This window comes from Alosa sapidissima, chromosome 12 (assembly GCF_018492685.1).
Source record: "Alosa sapidissima isolate fAloSap1 chromosome 12, fAloSap1.pri, whole genome shotgun sequence".
Lineage (NCBI taxonomy): Eukaryota > Metazoa > Chordata > Actinopteri > Clupeiformes > Clupeidae > Alosa > Alosa sapidissima.
The window spans coordinates 19,088,643-19,110,555 of record NC_055968.1 but is presented as its reverse complement, the minus strand read 5'-3'; the positions used below and the strand labels follow the sequence as shown (position 1 = coordinate 19,110,555).

Sequence of the window (21,913 nt, the reverse complement as noted above, 5' to 3'; positions counted from 1 at the left end):
GCCTTTCAGCGGAGCGCAATAGATTGAGCAAACCAAACCAGCAGCTGTGGACAGAAATCCTGGCGCTCAAACATACAGGCTTCTTCACTTTGAAATCAGTAGGCTACATTGTCGAGGGCCTCTGTGCACAGCCATCGGGCCCGTTACAGGAAATTTGAAGGATGCGCGCGGGTATCACCTTACGCGCGTGTTTGGAGAAGCATCATTGAACGAGGCCTGTAGCCTGCATGAAAGAGACGAATAGACAAGCTATAACGACCTGTATTTATTCTGCACACAATGCCACCTGTTTGAACAACCAATTGCTCATCCATCAAGAGGTCTCATTAACTAGACTATAGTTGGTTGAAGGTTTCTTTCAAGCTCAATTCTACACTCTTGTTTTTGATAGCTAGGTTAGGCTATCAAACGCATGGCAAGAGGCAATATATTTTCTTTGGTGGGAGGTGTTGCGGGTAAGTTGGTTCACCTTTTCAGCCAACAGCATAGTAGGCCTAACCTAATCTAAGTTTTAGTTTACCAATGGGTCGCGAGTATGCCACCCAGATAGGCTAGAGGCTGACTGACCACTGTCGGCCCACTGGGGGCAGATCTGGCGGTCCGCTGACGTTTTGTGCATCGGTTCTCTGGCGGTCCGCTGGAGGGTTGCAGACAAATTGCCCAATATTTTGGCACTATTAGTCTAAAATCTTTTTTATTTGTTCAGTTATACACTGCAAAAACTGCTTATCTAACAAAATCTAACCAAGTGTTATTACTCTTATATCAAGATAAAAACTAGTTGGTATTGTTTTCAGTATAAAGAGACTTACCTGGCGCTTTCTTGTGAAATCATTTGACTTAATTAAAAAAAAAAAAGACTTATTTTAAGACATCTCATCTTGAAAACAAGCAAATTTGTCTGCCAGTGCGTTAAGCAAATTTGTCTTGATAAGACTCCTTAAAATAAGTTAAAGTCTTCTTAAATTAAGTCAAAATGATCTTTTGAGGGGGCGCTAGGTAAGTCTTTTCATATAAGATCAATAACACTTGGTTAGAATCCATTTTTTGCAGTGTAGGCCTAATCCATACATCATTTTAATAGCATTTCATGTATTTTCTTAATATTCATGACAAGTTACATTTAAAGAGATGGTGGTACAACGGCGGACCACAAGTGGCACACCGGCGGCATGACCAGCGGACGCTATCTGCCGATCTGATAATATTTGCGTTTTTAGCGGCAGTTGGGAATAGGCCTAGAAGTCTAGCGCTTGAAATGTCTTGGTGAACCAACCTAGGTCGCACGTCTTGTCCCACTCGTCTCGGCTCTTCCATTCTAGAGGTTTCTATCCGCCCTCTGTCCATGTTACATCGCCCAGTCATAATCCTATTAGTACTCAGGCACTCTGCTTTGATAAGAGCTTTACAGAAGAGCGCCTGTCATTGCTCAGTGTCGACGGCTTACTTCAGCTAGTCGTGAGCTTAGCAACAGGCGACGCTTTGTTTTTAGAAAACATTCGTTTTCTCTGGGCTGTGCGTATCTGTAGGCTAATTGTGGTCTAAATAAGTGGTCATCACAAGAGGAATTGGAAAGTGTACACTTTATGCAATGCCAAAATTCAAAGACGTCGTAGAGAAATGGGTGAGTGAATGATCTACATCACCAGAATGACACCATTGTCAGAGAATCGGACGTTTTCGCTTTAGAGGGATAAAACAAAACTCAGTTGATCTAGGACCATTGCAGTCATGGCCTGTGGCACTATGCTGGGCCGGACTCCCTCAAGTATCAGTAAACTTCAGTAATTTTATTTCTTCTTTAATAATATAAAATGAACTCAATCACCAACACTGTCAAATAATTGTATGCAACTGGTGTGCTAGAAATCACTAAGCCTATTGCATTTAGGCTACCAATTGGTCTCTCATGGTTAAAATAAAATTGCGGTTCTTCTTCTGTGATGATCACAGCGGAAAACGCCAGAGAACAAATTCAAGCAAAAGGACCGTGAACTCTGTATCCAAATTGGCAGTGCCTGCATTGATCAAGGAGAGAGTGCTAAGGTACTGGACTTCATCAAAGAAGAAAAGAACCAGGTAGGCCTAAATATGAAATATGTGAAATATCAATATTCTGGGTGAAAACTGCAGTCCCTATCTTTTTACAGTGTTCTTCAAAAAAAGGAAACCTACAAAGAACATGTGAAAGATACATAGGCTATTGTGCATTATGAACAAGCCTCTGTTCTGCTTTCTTAACTGAACAGGAAATCCATGCCTATATGAGGGAAATCTGTGGCTGGACTTCATCTTTAAAGAGGGATGTTGGAGGGTAATAGTGCAGGGCCTCCATTCTCCTTTCTCTGAGAAATACCACAGCCTTTAAGTCATTAGAGTGGACAAAATGTGCTGGTCCACTGGGAACAGACCAGGACCTATTTCACTGATGCCCTGGATGCACTATGCCTCTCCTCCTCCTCTTGCCCATGGCACTGACCTCTGACCCCAAGGTGTTTTTGAGGTCCAGTCAGATTTCTCGCTCTGCTGGCAGCCTTAAGGGACACTCAGTTCAGAGTGTTGCTATATGAAAAAGGACAGAATAGTTTAGGGATTTTTACAAAACATTGTGGTTCCGAATGTGTTTAAAATATGCAATTTCCTGTCAATGTGCAGTTTTAAGACTATCAACGAATGCATTATTTCATTCCATCCATCCATTATTCTTTAGTCCTTGCTGTTGCTACACACATTTTTTCCATTTCATTCTCCCAGAGGCATCCAAGCACTAAAGTTCCATACCTACATTGTAGCTTTTAAACACATGCTGTGTTAACTCTTTTTGGTTGTTGTTCCCTCTACTTTCCTCCCTGTGTTGCAGGGTATAGTCAGGGCTCTGGGTCTTGGGCTGCTACAGCCACTGGTCAAAGAGGTTCTGAAGAGGAAGCGGAACCCTGTGCACTGTGAGGCTGCGGTCACCCACCTAGTGCAGGTAAATTATTTTTTTGGTGGGCATTATAGAACATATCCCGTACCTCTGCAATGTAATCGTAATACTAATGTGAATCTCAATGCTCTGTTCAGGCTTGTAAACCAAAGGAAGTCTTTGACAACTTGTTTGGACAACTGGAGGACTGCGATCCAGGATTCATTGGCGAGACAGTTATATTTCTCCTCCCACATCTCCAGACAGGTGATAAACTGTCAACAGCCTACCTGCCTGACCCTAATCTTTGCCACAATCATATTTTATGTCAATATAGGTGTGCCATTTCAAAATAAGCCATTCATTTGAACCAGGAGTAAACAAATGTCAGACTTTTCTAAAGAGGGCAACATTGTACCCATGACACATTGCCTCTGTGTCCCCCTGCTGGTGACGAACTATAAGTGCAGCTAACAAGTCCAGGCTTCTTTCTCATTCGGCAGTGATGCTGCAGCTGGGGGATGACAGGGGCCCGTGTGTGGGTGCCGTGCTGGAGGTTGCCCAGAGGCAGGTGGCCCGGCTGCCCGTGCCCTACACTAGGCAGCAGGAGAAGACCGACGTGCACGGCCTGTGCAAGTGCTGCGCCGTCCTGCTGGACTTCCTGCAGCCCTTTGTGGTGGAGGTGAAGACGGTCGACTCTAAGAAAGGAGCAGCATCTGCTGCAAAGGGCCCAGTGAACGACAGGCTGAGAGAGGATATAGTCAAATTGTGAGTCTTCTCTGTGTCTCAGTGCTTTGCCATTTATGAAAACAATGCTAAGTTCAGGAGAGGAGATAACTACAGGTGGGAGAAAGCAATCAGTGTAGTATCGCAATATTTTTTCAGTACAGCAATTCCATATTGGATTATCCTATGGATTTAGAATAGGATGTCTTTAAAGTTGCAGTGTGCGTAGTGGCAGGGGTCTCAATACTTTTGTCTACATAGTGTATATGAATACTAGGTGTTGCTATATTGATTTATTTAATTTCACACTCTGATAACATCGCAAGTCCGCAACATAGTGCAAGACCTCATTCTTCTGTTGCATCACAGTGGAACTGGAAAAGGAAGTCAGAGTTGACAACAATTTTACCTCCCTGAAGTTTGTTTCAGAGACTCACAACATACAACTCATGATATATTTTGGAAATAAATCCTGATGCATCAGCAAGTATTAAGATTCAATTTTATGATACACTAGGATTTATTAACTCTGACTTCCTTTCCATGTTCCACTGTTATAAGCACTGGCCGTGTTAGTGCAAAATAAATTGACTGATTGACTGAGACCTTTTCGCTCACGGTCTCTTCCACTGCCCTCAGTTGCATGATGAGCCTACGAGAGCCGCTGCTGCAGGCGATACTGCAGGATCCCAGTAGCCCCTTCTGGACCTTTGCCACTGGCATTACGGTAAGCCACATCTTCCACATGATACTACAGGGCTGGATCTCACTGTTCACAGAGAGCTGCGGTTTGAACGGGGTCTTGTTGCAACCCATAGCTCGAGTGAATGAATTAAATGTGTTGATTGACCTGAGGGTTATTTCATCTTGTGTGTGGTCAGACTTACCACCCAATGAAAAGTTAACTGTAGATGAGAGCTTCAAGGAAGGGTGTTTGCCTGCCTCTGCAAACCTGTGTTTTGTTTCTTCTGAGCAATGCCATTTTACGACAAAATGTATTTTTATCACAAAAATGATTAGTTGTCCAAGTTGTCCAAGTTGTCCAAATAGTCGGGGTGAAGTCCAGAAATAAACTGTTCAATATGATGATCTAAATGTGACACATATCCTGTTAAAAAGTGACAAATGACGTGGCTACAGTATGCACTCGAAACCAGTAGTTTGTTTGAACCCTTTTAGGCCATACTAACTGCGATCCATAAGCCCCTGCCGGTCCTCCTGTTCCACCAGCCAATGAGGAGGGGAGATGAGTTCATCTCTAAGGCTGCCAGCTACTCTGAAGAGTCTCGTGCCTGTCTCGCCTACCTCCTCTTTGTCCAGCTTATTGCCATGGAGACGTTTCCTGCCATCTTTAGGTAGGTAGGCCAGCAGCCAGACCAAAGCGCTTTGGGTGCGTTGAAAAGCACTTTATTAAAAATGTTGTTGTAGCAGTTGTAGATATTTGGAAAAGATTATTCGCTTTATAGTCTGCCAAAAGGCTTGTTTAACATACATTCATCCAGCATAGGTCAAGAGACTGCATAGTAGCTGAACACACACAAATCAAAAGTGCACTGGTTTGAAGTCAACTCCCCTTTCACATTTTGAATGCTGGAAGAAAAGGCCAGTTACTGTTTTAGCCCTTTTTAGCATTATTATGACCGCTGCGCATATTAACTGACTTAACTGAGATTTTTTTTCCTAGTTACAAATGAAAAAGCAAAAATGAGGTGTTGTAATCGCAGGTATCTCTGGCTGACAGGTTCAAAATTGCACTGAATTTGAAGTGTAGGATCATTATGACACCCAAGTTTTGTGGAATAAACACACGCAAACACACAGATACATGCATGTACACACACACACAGAGACACAGACACACAAACACAGACAAGTGCACACACAGACACACACATAAACACACACGCATACACAAACAGTAGACATGCACGCACGCACATTCACACACACAGGCATGCATGCACAGACTCACATGCACATACTTACACACACAGGCACAGAAAAAGGTGCACGCACACACATACATAAACACGTGCACAAACCCACACACACGCACGCACACACAAACACATATGCGCACACACACACAAACACGCACACACACATGAAGGCAAGCACACACACACACACACACACACACACACACACACACACACACACACACACACTCACAAGCTCGCACATACATTCCTGTAAAACTGTCAGGTGTCCCTTGTGGCCTACTGTGCGTACGATGTTGAAGCCACTAGAACAGTCACAGACAGAAGACAGACGTACATATCTCTAAGTGGAGGAGGTTAATTTGGCTTGGTGTCCTAGGCTAAATTTAAAAGCCTACAATCTTGCTTCAAAATGTCACACAAAATAACTAACACGTGACTTATGTACTCTCTCCTCTTAGCCCTGTTTATCTACTGCAGCGCAACATGGATTACGTAAACCTTTTGTCAGCTAGGTATGCTGCCAAATGCATGGAGTTACATTATGTTAACTTATGAAAATTCAATAATAACAGAAACATCGGTTCCAAGTGATAATATTGATAACAGTGTTAATTATTTTTCTCTGACAGGAAAGATGAATCTTGGCTTACAAAAGGCCTGGTAAGGATACTTCAGTCCACATTTGGTATCTACTGTAGGACAAGGAGTGTTTGAGGTTTTGAGTAAAACCCCTCGATCAAAGTTGAAAAAGTATGCACACAGAACGCACAACCCTTTATGTGTGTTGTGATCTTAGGATCTGTGTGAGAAGAGTTTGGAGCGAGTGGAAGGCTGCACCCTACCAGTGGAGATCCTGGAGCTCAGGTCCTTCTACACTGTCCCCCAGGTGATTGCAGGTGTACTGAGAAAAGAGGCAACTAGATACATAAAATGTAAAACACAGATTGCATATCCTCTAAACAAACTGCATAAAAATCTATAGATCTGTATCCTTAGATACCCTTCAAAATATGCAATCCCATCCCTTCAAATGTTAAATACATATCTACTTAAAATCCTTTTTTTTAGGTAATAATATTTTTATCTCCTACAGAACTTGGTGCAAATCATGACTGTTTGTCCAATTAAGCATTTGGTAAGTTTTGCAACAAGACTATCACAAATGAGAGTGTATGACCCCAGATTAAAACTAGCCTTGGTCATGTCATCTCTTCACAGAAAACAAGGGCACTGCATGTATTCCAGCTCTTCATAGATAAACTGAATGGGGAAGCCAAACACAGATTCTTCAGGTAAGAAAACAAAAAATCTCAAGTAACTCCAAATGGTGATTTTCTTTTTTACACTTAAGTACTCACACAGAAAATAAACACAGTCTGTATAGTAGGTTACCACAGGTAAGAGATTGTACTCATCTATTATTTAAATGTATGTGTCAAAAATCTTTATTCATTAAATTATATATTCAGGTCTTGAGTATACTGTACTTGTCTCGTCTCTTTAGATGTACTGTGTAAACATAATGTTTAAGACCATGCTGTCACATATATACTTACAAATGTTGTGTCCAATTGAAGGTGCATGCTGACAACCAGCCATCATGCTGGGGTGGAAGGCCATGTCATCAAAAACATCAAGAACCAGGTGGACCCTGCAAATGTAATGTGCCATTTTAGTTTCAGTTTAAATGATAGTGTCCAAACTTACCAATTGAGGGTAAGATAAATTGAGTCCAGTTCGGTAACACATGCTTACCGGTAAATGTTTCAGTCAGTAAGAATACGGAAAACATGAACATGAACATTCAACAAAATGCAAGATCTTTAAAACCACACACATTGTCCAAATTGTACACAAAAATATCTGTATACGGTGTGTTTTTCCATGTACACATGCTTCATGCTTTATATTCTGTGTCTGTCCAGTGTGGACAGGTGAGCTGTTGGTTCTCAGGGGAGCACCTGCTGTCCCTGCTGCAGCTGGCCCTGTGTCTCCCACAGGGAGCAGAGACTGACCTGCTGCATGGCATGGACAGGTAAGACAGGAGCACTCCGTGGGAACAGTCTCTGCAGGTGGCAGATGTTTCCTAGTCTACCCATGTTAGACACATAAACACCATCATCATTTCTTGATAACTCAATGCGCAGATTTCCCATACATGCTAGACTTATACAATTTCAGTGAAAATCTCCACTGAAAATAGCTTTACGTCTACGTCTACAACTAGGCTGGATTAATTTATGGGCAACTAGCTGATTGTGTCCATACCGTCAAGTCTCTTGTACAATTACTTGTGTTTTCTCACTTCATTAGAAAGACTTCTACTGATATGCTTCTTTACTCAAGCTCACCACCATGTGGAGAGTTGAGCCCATTCTAGACCAGTAATAAACTGCTCCCAGTTAATCTCCCATCTACTGGTGTTAGGTACATTTCCAAAACCATTTACTTGACTTTTCCAAGTTACTAAACCCACACTCTAAGAAGTGATGTGTCGAAATGACACATTGCGTGTTAGCTCAGAGACAACACAATTTTGTGTCAAAAATGTCAACACCGCAATTGTGTGGCTGGGTGAAAGGTGAAAGGCAGATTTCAGCTATCTAATAAAAAACAAGCAAATAAACAAACAAACAAAAAAACAAAAAAAATGTTGTCCCTGAGCATACACACAGATGTGTCATTTTTAACAAATGTGCACTCACATCCCTCTTTCTCAGTAACCACTTACTGCCCGTAACAGGCAGACACTCCACTCCCAGCACAGTGGTAACAGAGGCTTGGCAGGCATGTAAGGCAGCCCTGTTCTGCTTCATCATTAATGGATGTGATGCTGCAGAGAGTATCCTGGAGAGTCATGCCAGTGAACCAGCACAGGGCAGATGGCAGACAGAGACACGAACACACACACACACACACACACACACACAGTGCATCCAGGCCCAGGGACTCTGGTGTCATGTGCAGGACCACTTACTGTCCATGCTTATATAACATGATAAATGGCTCTGGTTGTCAGTCCCATGTCAGCTGATGAGGCTTTCTCCAGTTAATGATATGAGCATCCTCATCATACACCTTGCCAAATGGGATGAGGGGAGTTAATCTTCTTTTGGGTTGGGCTCTGTTTTTCATGTTTCCCCTTGGTGGTGCAATGTTTTGAGGCCAGTTTGATATGATCTGAAATGTGTTAAAGGAGAAAAGTTAACTTCCAAGGTGTAATGGTAATGTCTGTCTTTTCAACAGAGTCATGGAGTCTCTCAACTTGCTCCGTTTCTTGCTTATCAAAGAGAAGGAAAAGAGTTCTTCAGTAAGTAACCGTCATGACATATTGTAGCAATAAACTGGTGCTGAGGGAAATGTATAAATCACCCAATATTGTATGTAGTAACTGAAGGTCAGTGATCATGAAACGTTTAATATGCTCATAAAAAAACATTGATTAGAGAATGAAGATGAATAGTATCAGCAGCACAAAAGAACCCAACAGTTTCATAACCAGATTATGCGAGCACCCCATTGCTGTCTAGTTTCAGTCAGTCTCACACACCTGTTGCACACTTACCATGCTTTTCCCTCTATTACCTCCTCTTCTACCACTTCTTCTACTATACTTTTACTAGTAGTTGTAAGCACTCATATCCTCTAGTACTAGTATTGACAGACACAGAATAAATGTTAAATGAATAAATATAATTGGTTAATATGCTTGTATCTTCCCTAGAAGAGCATGTGGGCAGAGTTGTGTAAGCTGGCTGACAGCTATCTGAAGGTCCTGCGTGTCTGCCTCAGCATGTCCAGGTCCTATTACGGCTCCGAACTCAAGACTCTAAAAGAGAACCAGAAGAACAAAGCCAAGGGTAGGAAGAACCAGCTTTAGCTTACATAATACACTATAATTTTCATTGAGTTGCATCAATAAAGGTAATCATGAGCCTATGTCCTAGAACTATCAAGAAAACATTTATATAGACATAGTTGATAATTATGTGAAACATTCCACAGAGAGAAGAGAAGCTCGGAAAATTAAGAAACCAGTGCGTGAAATCAATGTGAGAGATGAGAAGTTGTCTGACATGTCTGAAATGGAACAACATCAGGTAATGTCAAGCATCAATCTCACTAAACCATCACTGATACACTAACCCTAAAGCTGACAGATACTGTGACAGATGGAAAGAAGGGCCATGTGGTACCTGTGTGTAAATGACCACACCCACACGTTGACCTGGAGACCACCATGATGTTTGTTGGGGTTTTCCTTGTGGTGCCTTTGCAGGTTCTTCAGTGTGCCATGGTGACCTTTGACCTGATGGACAGCCTGGCGGTGAGGATAGAGGAGCTGACGGAAGACAGAGCTGCACGAGAGCCCTGACCCCTGACCTCAAATGTTCCAGCAGCTAGGTTACAGCATTGAACAAGCAACATCTACAAATTACAGTCAGTCAATCACTGATAAACCAGGACGGGGCCCAGAATAATGTATCCAACGACAAACTCGTCGTCAAAAATTGATTCAAAAACAATGAAAGCAGATAGATATATCGAGTGAATTCAAATCGAGTGAATTCATAAAATATGCAGACCCCTTGTGTTTTGTTTTACATTTTCTTATGTTGCAGCCTTCTGCTAAAATGTACAGGTATAGAAACTTTCTACAGGCTTCTCTTTTCGGGTTAGCAAAATATACGTCCAACAATCTGGTTTTCATGAAAAACATATACCGGTAAGACCAAATGAGCAAAGTTTGCTGTCTGTGTACTTGCGTCTTGTGCAGATGACATTGTTATGGCATGACTGTTATCTGTAAATTCCGAACTTCAACCTGTGCAAGTTTGGATTTTGAGTTTAGGAGATTTAATTAGCCTTTCCAGTAACTTTCGGGACTTGTATGTTTCTGAGTAGTTTACGAATGCTGTGTCCATACCATTGGAGTTTTGATTTTATATTAGTGTAGTTTAACCTAATTTGTTCATCACGCTTCTATACAAGTAACTTGCCATGTGAGGACATTTGTTGTTTTATATGGCTCGGTTTAACAGGAATATAACAAAACAGGTGTGTTGTTAATATTGATTTTTATTTTGTTAACAACTATTAAATATTTAAACTTGTCATGCTTGTCATTAATTATTGAATAACTGCTTTACTAACTGAATACTCTGAACAATGAAATGGTATAACTTGATTATAAAGACTTATGAATATGTTATAAATACACATTTGATCATTGCTGACACTTGCCGTCAGACACCCAGCTTCTGTATACCTGTATAAATGATCCATCTTAAATAACAGCAAGGACTGAAGACACTAACTCAAAGGAGTGTAAACCAGGAACTATCAACTCATCAATCACCCTTATCTTGTTACACTAATAAACAGCCTCAGACTCCAGGGGTCCAATTGCCAGTGGGGACTGCCATCATCTGAGTCTGAATGTCCCTCAGCAGCTCCCATACAGGACTGCGCTCGATGAGGTGGGCACGAACCAGGGACATGCGGTCCCTCACAGTGTCCACATGGGGCTTGCTGGTGGCCTGAGTAAATGAACAGATGCTTAGAAGATTGGTGGCTTAGTGATTAAATGTTTGTTTAGTGTCAGTAAGTACAGATTTACACATAGACACAGGAGTGCAGATGTCCTGCAACTTCAGTGTTGAGCATAAGCAATGTGGTGGTAAAATAAATCAATGAATCCCTATTCATTTGCAAAACATTGAAACTATTTAATTTACTTTACTATTAATTTACTATTTAAAACACCATTTACCAACCTTAAGGTTTCTTTTCATGTGTATATTTTCCTAACAACACGAAATTTGAAATTTCAAATCTTTATTAAATCATGGCAGTGAGGTTTAGGCACAATGTGCTTAAGGTATTCAGTTTTCAATCTAGCTTTATCTGTGCAGTAGCTTTTTTTTTTTTACAAGACAGCCCTCAGTCTCAGCAGAGTGTGCTATACCCCTGCAATAACCTGATAAGGGTGGTTAGCTGTACTGAACATTGGCCCATTGTCCTTAGCCCTTAATGTAATTGCTGTGTGACATTGTGAAAACCCCAGGGACAATGGCGTTCTTATATTTGGGGTTTATTCTTGGACTGGATGACTGACTTATTGAATGAAAGTGTATTGTTGTATGCCTCTGAATTTGTCTTTCCACTCATTTAACCTCACCTTTGCAAGAGCCAACATTCCCTTGACCATGTTTGCATTACAGTGGACTGGAAGAACACGGAGGTTAGTGCCAAAGAATCTGTTGTAAATAAATACATTACTAATATGATTACTTACTGATATGGGTTATGTTGTAATACTCTCAATACAACAGTTAATATCATATAAATATATATATCTGGTCACCTGATCTGTACAGCTGCCATGATATCCCACTCTTTCTTCCCGAACACGGGAGCCTGGAGCAAGAGGAAACTATTTCTGTGCACCTGCACAAACTTTTGGATTTTCTCATACAGGTCAGTGTTCTCCAGTGACTCTTGAATCTCCTGAGGGACCACTAACATGAAGGCCGTACCTGTCAGAGAAGCAAAAGGTCACATACATCGACCAAGCATCCACTGAAGACCCTAAATCACAATAAATTCGAAGTAGTTGCAAGAGAGCTGGCCAATTTTCTTTCATAACACACCTACTAGTTTACACTTGAAAGGGTTATGCCTTCATTGCCTTGGTCCGTTTCATAGGTCAGTTGCCTAATCTCAATGTACAACAAAAAACCTGCCAATGCCATAGGGCAAGGGAGCCTTTTACCACTCCTTCTTCCCCACCAGCAACAACGACACGAGGATGGAGACACATGATAGGCCTAAGGGTAGCGGTGTAATATGTCTCCTCAGAACAGCTGGTAGGTTGCTGAGGCTCATCATGGCAATAGAGATAAAGCTCTTTATTCCTCCATGAAAACTGTCTCAATGATCAGCATTTCAACGTTACAGCAAGCAGGTAAAGTCTGAGTTTGAGAAGTGAATGAGCATCTTATCAACTTTGATAAATAATGTTACCTCACCTGAAAGAGGGAAAACGAAGGATCCAGGTTCGACACCATCTGAAAACCGAATCCGATGCTGTTGAGCGCACAACAGCCTAGCCGACTCGTGATTCTGCAAAGAAAAGCCTAGAACCTCAGCTGCTGGAACTGACTAACTAGAAAATGCAGTTACCATGTGAAAAAAAGCCATGGGTTTTCATGAGTAAATGGGTAATAAAAAAAAAAAGAGTAGGCTGGGTATATCGCTAATTTTGTTTAGATAATGTTAATCACCTGGTTTGGGGGGAAATGACAGCAAGCTAACGTTAATGTTAAGTTGCTAGTTTCTCCATTTAGCTGAGGGAAAACTCAGTAATGTCTGGCGTCCCGAGACATCTAACTAGGCCTTTCCATTTGTTACACATCTGCAGAATAAGAATTACAATTACAGTTTAATTTCTCAGTTGTTACCTGAAGTGATGTGCTAACTATCACTGTAGTCTGCCATGAATCACACTTTTGCTGATCTGCCATGATCATTTACTGCACCGTGTGTTATGCCATACTTCCAGTAGAGGGCACTGTCTCTATCTACGGCTTTTTCATTGATGATTGTCGTCATTGTCATTGTTGCATGAAACATGGGGACAAGATTTTCTGCCGGATTACAAGCATCTCTGAACTGACCACATTTCAGCCCTCTAGGTCACTTGATATCACTTAGAAACACAACTGAGCCCTAGCACAAGGTCTTGTGAAGCTGTGTGCAAAAGTAGATCAATATAGAATGAAAATATGAGTGCTTTAGACCATTATTTGCCAAGGTGCTCATGCGTTTTGTAAAAGGCCTATGGAAACTCCCCATAGGACTTTTGGTTATCCAAAATGCATACTGACAATCAACTGCTTACTGCACATGAACCCCTTTGTGTAGAAGCATAATCCTGGTCTCAAATGAAAGGTAAACATGCTGTAAACTGTATAAGGTAGAAGCAAATTACATAGTTGAAACCACATTTTTTATTGGCTTCATCACAACAGTGAAATGTAAACCAACAGGCCATCTACATGTTCTTTATTTTCTAGCAAATGCCATCTAACCAACGCCATGAGAAAGACATACATCTTGTCTTTTTTTCCTTTTGGTTTTCTAATAAAGACTAAAGCAAACACCAAGTAAACAATTCTGAATTACAAAAATGTCTGCATGCAAAACAAGTTGCCTTGGCGACAATCTGTCATTTTTTTTTTTAATAAGGAGAACCTTTCAAGAGGAGAAGCACGGCAGGTTCTGGGCAAAGTGGCATGAGATGCGGCTTCGAAGTCCATAAACAAACAAACAAACATACATACATAAATAAACAACAGAGGTGACTCATCGAAAAAAAGAATGATCCTTTCAAACCGATGGATAGGAACTTTAACTGATATACTGGCTACTGTCATGACCAAAGAACTTGAGCCTAGTCCTGATCTAAACCCTGATGTTAATGGACAATCTCGACACAGATGGAGTTCAGAGAAAGACTAGGCCTAGCTCTCATCCCAGGATAGCAACCCAGAGTCCACAGACCTAAAGTGTCGGTACCAGTCCAGAGATAGAATTATGAGAATGTCTCATGGGAAATGGGAAATGTTTTTTTTGATGACAAGAGTGAGGTGTACTCCTGCCTCTGCCAGGGTTACGGATAGTTCTTTTTGGGGGGGTTGGGGAGTGGGGGTGGGGGTGGGGGGGGGGGGGGGGGGTTGGTCAGTGATGAGTCTCCAGCTCCAGGATGGTCCACTCACCCTGCGGGGACGCGGCGTCTTCAGGCGAGTAGCTGGTGACTGTGATGCTGGCCGTGGACTCGTCCAGCGGCGAGATGAGCTCGGCCCAGCGCTTGAAGCTCTCCTTCTCGTGTGGCAGGAAGGCGTGCTGGGCCAGGCAGTCACGTGACAGTGACAACGTCTGCTTGATCAGGTACTGCGCCAGGTTCAGGTCCTCAGGCACCGAGTTGATGACACCCAGGCTGGCATCCTGCTCGGTCAGCAGCTGCCGCAGCAGGCGCCAGTCCCGCTCCGCAAACTGACTGTTCTCATCCTCGTCCGCTTCCTCGCACACCTGGTTCTCAGTCTCGTACTCTCCTCCCCCTTCCTCCTCCTCCTCCTCCTCTCCCGGTCCTCGCTCCTCACCCTGCTGTCCTGTGACGCTCGAGTCCCCGTCAGCGTTCCCCTCCGCGTCCAAGTTCTGCTCAAAGGCCTCGCTCACGTCCATCTCATAGATGGGAGAGAGGGCTTTGGATGGACGGCGACTATGAGTGCAGCTTTGATCCAATCTGTCACAAGCATCAAAGTCCCCTAAAAGCAATTGACAATACTGCACAATGACCAACGTGATTCAGCGTTTGGATTTCATTTTTTTTTTGTACTTTCTTTTATGTTCTTTGCTCTGAAGTGAACACACAGAGATAGAATATATACATACATTTCATTTAAGAAGCTTTGTGATATGATCTATTCCCAGCATTGGTTGACATTAGTTTCACCCCTAATGCAACTGTGTCCTCTTTAAAATGGTCACAAATGTCAAAATGATAGCTGCTGGACTGCAACTGGAATTCACCATTGTCATTCACTTGGATGCAAATGCTGGGGAATGAACAATGGTGGTTTACTTGACAAATCTGGAACAGAAGCTTAGTGAAAAATAAACCCAAAGTCTCCAGAGATTCAACTGAACTTTGGAAAGTGTGGAAGGAAAGAAAGAGAGAGAGGATGGACAGCTGCCCTAAAGGTGATGCACAGAGGAAAAGGGGGATGCTTCTCTTCAGTGTGTCTCTTTTGTCCACCACTACCAAGACACCGCCTTTCTGCCAGTGCCAACGTCAACTCCGCCTGCTACGGCAACTCAAGTTTTAGTCAGGCACAAGAGATATGTTTGTTTCTGTTGTTGCTGTTAACTTATCATTGAGTCCCGTGCACAAGGTTATTGTATAGATCTGAGACTTTTTGTTACTATAAAAAAACAAATGCTGTAGAACACACACTAAGCATAGTGTTTTCACTTACAAGGACTCGAGTGCATATGTTCTCTGACCATGAGGTCACTCATAACACAGTTAGAAGTTTGCTTGCAATTTGTTGCTCTTTTTTTTTTTTTTTTTTTAACAAAATCCACTGGTTGCAAACAAATGAGGATCATGCAATTAAATGATACTTCACCACTTATTGCTTTTTCAGGATTAAATGCTAGAGTGGTTTTCTGCACTGGAAGAGAGCTATGAAGGGAGTGGTACCATACCAGTGAAAAAAGAGAGACATAGTGGAACCGTGAGTTTTCTAGAAACATAGCATATACAGAAAGTTCTACCGGCACTACAAAATTACATTAAAATAAAAGAAAAGTCTACAGCATAAAAAAAAAACAATAAATAAAATAAGAGATCTACAATTAAGGAGATGGGTACCTACGGACTAGAGACACCATGGTCTAGTGGAGATGCAATCCAAACAGGCGATAACACATGAAATAATAATAAGAATAAAAAAAAACATCAATGACACAAGACGACGACGACAACAACAACAACACACACGTAAACTAAAATAATAACACTGAGACATTTATGGGATCGAAAAATTAATTAACAAAATAAAACATGGCTTTCTAAGTTAATGCTGAAAGTGCTTGTGGGGTTCTTTAAACTCACAGAGAGTTTATATGAGGAACAAGTGGAACAGCTGGCGCAGGAGAAAGGTGGTCTCACTCGTATATATCACATTATACAGGTGAGAGACTCACCTTTCTCATGGAACAGTGTGTTGCCACAATGGCGGTCACAAAGTCACCTGTACAATATTTTTTTTGTTACTCTTTTTGTTTCCCTTTTTTTTTGGAATGCATCCAGTAGGATGAGTGACTGTGCCACTTGTGCATATAGTGAATCTTAAGTTGCTGCAAAAGAGGCGGCATGTCTTAATGTTAACAGAAAAAAAGGTGATAAATAAATAAACAAAGCTCAAAGAATAATACCAGGGTACGAATAACTCAAAAATGTTAACACAAAAGTTGTAATGTTTGCATTTTCTTCACTTCGGTACGTATATCAAAGTGCATTGATATGACTAACGCTGACTGGCCTTGCTACAAAGCAATGGCCTCTCCCCGACAATCTGTCTGAGCAGGTCCCTAACGGTTTGGAACAAGGAGTCCTGATGGAGCTGCTGTCTGCGCTGCTATGCTGTAAACTGAGGTGTAAAGGGCACAGTGGCTCTGGATCAAGGTAGTTAAAGTTGTCAAAGTTGACTGAATAGTGTGGTCAGCTTAAAACTACTGCTGATTGTAATGTGCCATCTTCCCATGTATGTCCTGATGTTACGGACTTAAAATAACAGAGGGCGGATATTGAATATTTAAATTGAGATAGGGAGCTACCTATAAGTTATATGAACCTGGCCCTATGATGATACTAGCTGATATAAATATTTACTCTTAGGTAGATGATTAACGTCCTTCAAAAGGACAGACAAGAGCCAACAGCATTTGACTTTGAGGAGCCTGTATCTTGCAGGGTGAGACTACACTACACTGTACTGAGTTGTGGGGAGCCTGGGGTTGGAGTGTGGTGGTGGAGGTGGGGGACGAGTGGGAGGAGTTAGTTGCTCTGTGGGAGTGGCTTAGGGGTGGGGTACAGACTTTGGGGGGGTGGGGTGAGGGTTGGGAAGGGGCGGGTCCTTAGATTATACGTTACCTGCAGGGGAGTGGGAGGCCTGGGAGGGGGAGCTGGCTGTGTGCTGCGGCGGTTCGGGTAAGTCCAGCCGAAGCTCAGCCCGCTGTGTGCTGTCGGAGGGTCTGCTGCCGCGGTACTGCTCAGCGTGCCTGAGGTCCAGGTGGCAGGGCCTCTCCTGCGGAGGCGGGTCCTGCCCGTCCCTGCTGCTCTCTCCCAGCGCGAGCTCCTGGACCTCGGTCAGGAACACCACCCCCTTGGCCTCAGTGTCTTGGCTGGATGGGTCAGTGTGGTTATTGGCAGGGGCTTCAAAGACGTCACCTGTGCCCCCCTCCTCAGAGCCCAGCTCCTCACACTCGTCCACGGAGAGCAGAACAGAGCGGCGGAAGCCTGTGGTGCTAGCGGCCGCGGCAGTGGAGGAAGCGGCCATCTGGAACTGGTTCTCCTGGTCAGCAGCGTCCTCAAAGGCCAGGTTGATGATACCCTGGAACTGGGGCGAGGGTTCAGCCTGAGCAGGCCCCACTCCTCCCGCTCCTCCTCCTCCCCGCAGCACCTCCACCTCAGATGTCTCCTCCTCAGACTCCTCCTCCTCTTCCTCTTCCTCCTCTTCCTCGGATGAGAAGAGCTGATGGTCAGGCACGTTCTTCATCTCCCCAAGGTCAATCGCGGGCACCTCCTCTTCCTGCGTGGGGGTGTCATCGCCACCACCAGCCAACCATGAGCGAGGCCTTCCAACAGCCCCGGCGCCACCTCCTCCTCTCCTCCTGGCGGCCGCCACCTCCTCCTCGCTGGTGGTGTCGGGCTCGCGGCCCCTCAGCCGCACTTCCACGCGGAGCGGCCCCCCTCCTGGTGCCGTGGGGCCCTCGCACGTCTTCAGCTCCTCGGGCGTGCTGGTGTCGCTGCTGCTGCGACCGAGGAAGTCCGGGCAGCGCATGGTGCCGCAGCGCCAGGCGCCCTCGCCACGGCCCTGCGAGCAGTCGTCGTCCTGCGAGCCGCCGGCATCGTAATCCTCTGAACGTGGCTTCATGTCGTCCGATGAGGTGCTGGCCGCGCTGGCCGACTCCGACTCGGGGCTAGCCTGGAGCCGGGGGCGCCGCGGGCCGCCACTCCATGACTCCTCCTGTGGTGTGCTGCCCAGGCTGGCCAGGCTGCTTGGGGTGCCCGCGGGGACCGGAACGGGAGCGTCCGAGTCCGTGGAGCGCTGCTGAGGAACAGGTTTCGTGGAACCAACGGTGGACGATTCTTGAGAAATCTGTTGGGTCTGGTGTGCTGTTTGTCTACTGGACTGGTCAGCGGTGCTGGTTGATTGGGCAGGAATGTTGGAGGTGATCACAGAACTGAGTGTTTGCTGATCGGCAGCCTTCTGGTGTTCTGGATTGGCCTCTGTTGTGCTGACAGACCCTGCTGCTGATGTGCTGATTTGTGACGACACCGGAGTTTTTCCAGAACCTTCTCCCTGTTCAACTAGAGAGGGCGCCTCCGTCGTACCTGGCTTGGCAGCCGCCGTGATGCTGGACTGAGATGCAGCCGCTTTGGTCTCAGGGTTCTTGGAGCTTGTGGTCTCCTTGGCTGTGGCTGCTGTCCTCTTGGCCGTGACGGCGCCTTTGGCCTGACCAGCTGCTTTCGGCGCCTCGACGGAGCCCTTGGCCTTTGGTGTGGCTTTGCTGCTGGAGGCAGGGGAGGTCTTGGAGGAAGCGGCGGGGGCTTTGGCTGCTCTGCTGGCAGCCGTGGCCGGGGCAGGCTTGGCCACGCGCCGCTTGCTGCTGTCCTTCTCCTCCTCTTTCTTGGGGGAGGCCGGTTTCCTGGCGCTGGGTGCTGAGCTTGGTCTTGAGACTGCAGAGAAAAGTGGGATACCAAAATCACTGAAAGACAGTAAGAGTTGCAACACAGAAAATATTTCTAAACCAAACAAATCCAATAAAATAACACAGTTGGTGGTGTTAGTGAGTATGGCAAGAACCGGGGGGTGTAAATGCACAATGCAAGAATGTCAAAGGTAAAGCTTAAATGTGCGTAAAAGGTTGCTAAAAGCTGAGGACATTTACATGGTTACAATTTTCCACAACAAAGACAGAAGGTGAAAGCCTCATATGTGATGACTCATAGTGAGAGTGAAAGACATGTCTGAGCCAAACCAGTGAGTCAGACAGGAAGCAGCAGTGGTTATAAAGTGCTACAAAGTAATAAAACAGTGTGTCGAGCAGACATGAAAGGAAAGGAAAATAATAAAAAGACCAAAATAAAATGGAAGCGGTAAGGAGGCAGACGTAACGGACTGACTGACCGTGGTTGTCAATGGGGCCAGAGGCGGCTGAGGTGGCCCGGCCCTTGCTCTCCGTCCGGCCTGCAGAGGGTGCTGTGGTGGGCCTGCTGGCTGCTCCGCTCTTGGCTCTGCTGGCCTCCCTCCCAGTGGCACTGTTGCTAGGGCTGAGTCACACAAACACAGAGATCCGTTGGCATGGGGGCACCTTTTAGAACTGCTCAGAACCTTCAGAATGGACCCTCCGTAATAGTTAAATGTCAACCATAAATGAATCCTCCTAAAAAGTCTTCTATGTGTAACTGACATTCTATATTTATTCATACTAAAATAAGCAATGTACCACAATGACCTTACCATAGGTAGACTTGTATAGTACAGTTATGGTGGATGACATCTGCACTAATGAAAAAAAAAAGTGTTTGAAACTGTTGTTGTTATTCTCGTACTGATGTTATACAACTAAGTGAAATGGCAACTGCACACCAGAGGGTGGAGCTAGTGTTCCTGATGCAGTCCTACGTTGCTGCTCATAAGCCACTCGCTCACCTGCTTGTCTTCTCCGCCTCGGCTTTCGGGCTGGTTTTGCTCAGTGTGGTTTTGGACATGACCTTGGCTTGTGTTTTGGGCCTGAGACCTGCAAAGAAAGAGCAGATAAAGAGAATTACAAGCAAAACCAGACGGTGCAAGATCCCTGGGTAATATGAAGCCCATCTCGGCTAGACATTAATTAATTAGACAGAGGACAAAGCACAGAGGACACTTGTCAGTTCTTCTAATTAGTAGAGATTCACTCTAGCCAGGAGGATGTGTTCCTGTGGAGATTTGATTAAACATGAGGTCAAAAACTGATTTTAGGTTAAAGACTGCTTACATAGCCAACTGACTTGAGCAAAACGAGGCTTTGAAAAGACAACATTCAGGAATTTCATAATGTTGTGAGTGTGTGTGTGGGTGACTACTTCAAGTGGGTGTAGACTAGGCAGATTGGACTGATGATATATGGTCTGTGATCTGCAAATCAAACATGCTAACTTGCACAGTTGAGGAGTGAGGAGGAATTAATCATCAAACACACACACATGTATACACACACAAACTGTGATAAATAAGTAGAACTGAGTAAAGTAATTTTGCTCTCAATAAAAAATGTTTGAAGCTGTTACTACAGGAAATAGACCCTAGCTTGTTTTTACTCCGGAGTTACACTTCAATACTTCAATATTTAGTCCATCTAAATGCAGTAAGCAAAAAGGGCCGTATGCCACAGATTTTCTTTGCTACTGGTCTCCCACAGAAACACACATACACAGAGCTAGTTGTTGATGTTAGAGCAGATATGTCTCAACAGGCAGACACTTCCCGACGTATGGCCTTGCCCTTTGTGTACTGAAAGGTTATGAGCACAAGAAATGCCAATTGCAAAACAGGCAAGATATGTCAATTACTCATGCTAATGAATAAAGCACACTGGTACCATGCAGGAGTAGTTCACAGCAAGGAGGACAAATAGCAGAGAGGAAAGGAGAGGGGAGGAAAGGAAGGAGACAGGAGGAGAGAAGAGGGGAGGAGAGGAGAGGAAAGGGAGGGTGGAACGCATGGCGCTCTCTCAGGATCAATCTTTTGGCAGAGCTGTGACAGAAACCCTGTTAACCAGAGGATCCTGTTGTCATCCTAAACCATATTACCCTCTCCTGCACTTACTATTCATTTGAGACACTGACTAACACCATAACACACACAACACAGGCAAAATAAGTGGTTAGTCATAGTGTGACTGTGATGTGTGAGAGTGTGTGTCAGTGTGTGTGTTGACCTTCAGCGCCTGTGGCTCTGGGTGATATATGTGTGTCTGCATGTTTGTGTGTTGCCCCTATTCTGTCATGGCCGAGTCAGTCCCTTCCACCCAGAGACGATCAGATGGGGAGATTAGAGAGAGAAGGACAGATGAGAGCACCAGGAAATGCAAATGGAGCAGACAGGACAGAGCAGAGACAAAGAGAAGGAGAGAGAGAGAAGAGAGGAGTAAATGATCTGAAAGACGCAAACAGAGCGAGGAAAAAAAGCAGGCAGCGCCTTAATATTCTTGTAAAGCAATGAAGCAGAGCTCTCCAGTGAACTGAATCTCATTCCCTCCCACCTCATAGATCTGTGACAGAGAGCCACTGAAACACTCATAAACACATAAACACACACACACACACACACACACACACACACACAGTTCAGTCACAAATATACCAATCTCCAAAACATTTGGGCACATACAAATTACTGAAATATACGAGACTTTGACACACACACACCTTTTGTAGATAACAGCACAATGAAGCCCCTTTACAGACACACTCCACCCAGGTCTTGTGATATCCCAGTCACAT

The 21,913-nt window shown here is 44.1% G+C and overlaps 3 protein-coding genes across 3 annotated transcripts in view; 1 reads left to right on the top strand and 2 right to left on the bottom strand.

Moving 5' to 3' along the window:
* Positions 1–1,448: 1,448 nt before the first annotated feature.
* On the top strand, positions 1,449–10,678 carry glmnb (glomulin, FKBP associated protein b). Its single transcript, XM_042058132.1, has 18 exons — positions 1,449–1,624; positions 1,954–2,079; positions 2,861–2,971; positions 3,064–3,172; positions 3,409–3,673; positions 4,271–4,358; positions 4,811–4,986; positions 6,033–6,086; positions 6,204–6,234; positions 6,371–6,460; positions 6,668–6,709; positions 6,793–6,866; positions 7,152–7,233; positions 7,500–7,609; positions 8,821–8,884; positions 9,299–9,434; positions 9,580–9,674; positions 9,854–10,678. Exons 1-18 carry the CDS (start codon positions 1,592–1,594, stop codon positions 9,947–9,949), a joined length of 1,782 nt encoding a protein of 593 aa, XP_041914066.1. The 5' UTR covers positions 1,449–1,591; the 3' UTR covers positions 9,950–10,678.
* A 9-nt stretch (positions 10,679–10,687) lies between these two features.
* On the bottom strand, positions 10,688–13,158 carry LOC121678529 (protein SPO16 homolog). Its single transcript, XM_042058136.1, has 5 exons — positions 13,038–13,158; positions 12,606–12,699; positions 11,942–12,113; positions 11,756–11,834; positions 10,688–11,114 (listed from the first exon to the last, which is right to left on the bottom strand). Exons 1-5 carry the CDS (start codon positions 13,104–13,106, stop codon positions 10,962–10,964), a joined length of 567 nt encoding a protein of 188 aa, XP_041914070.1. The 5' UTR covers positions 13,107–13,158; the 3' UTR covers positions 10,688–10,961.
* Positions 13,159–13,566: 408 nt separating this feature from the next.
* The window catches only part of btbd8 (BTB domain containing 8), a 36,614-nt gene continuing 28,267 nt past the window's right edge, over positions 13,567–21,913 (bottom strand). Inside the window, exons 17-21 of the mRNA XM_042058128.1 lie at positions 20,082–20,169; positions 19,557–19,699; positions 17,297–19,105; positions 14,312–14,903; positions 13,567–14,272 (exon numbers count right to left, since the gene is read on the bottom strand). Coding sequence (XP_041914062.1) covers positions 14,317–14,903; positions 17,297–19,105; positions 19,557–19,699; positions 20,082–20,169 — 2,627 coding nt within the window. The 3' untranslated portion in view covers positions 13,567–14,272; positions 14,312–14,316. The remainder of the gene's footprint in view (positions 14,273–14,311; positions 14,904–17,296; positions 19,106–19,556; positions 19,700–20,081; positions 20,170–21,913) is intronic.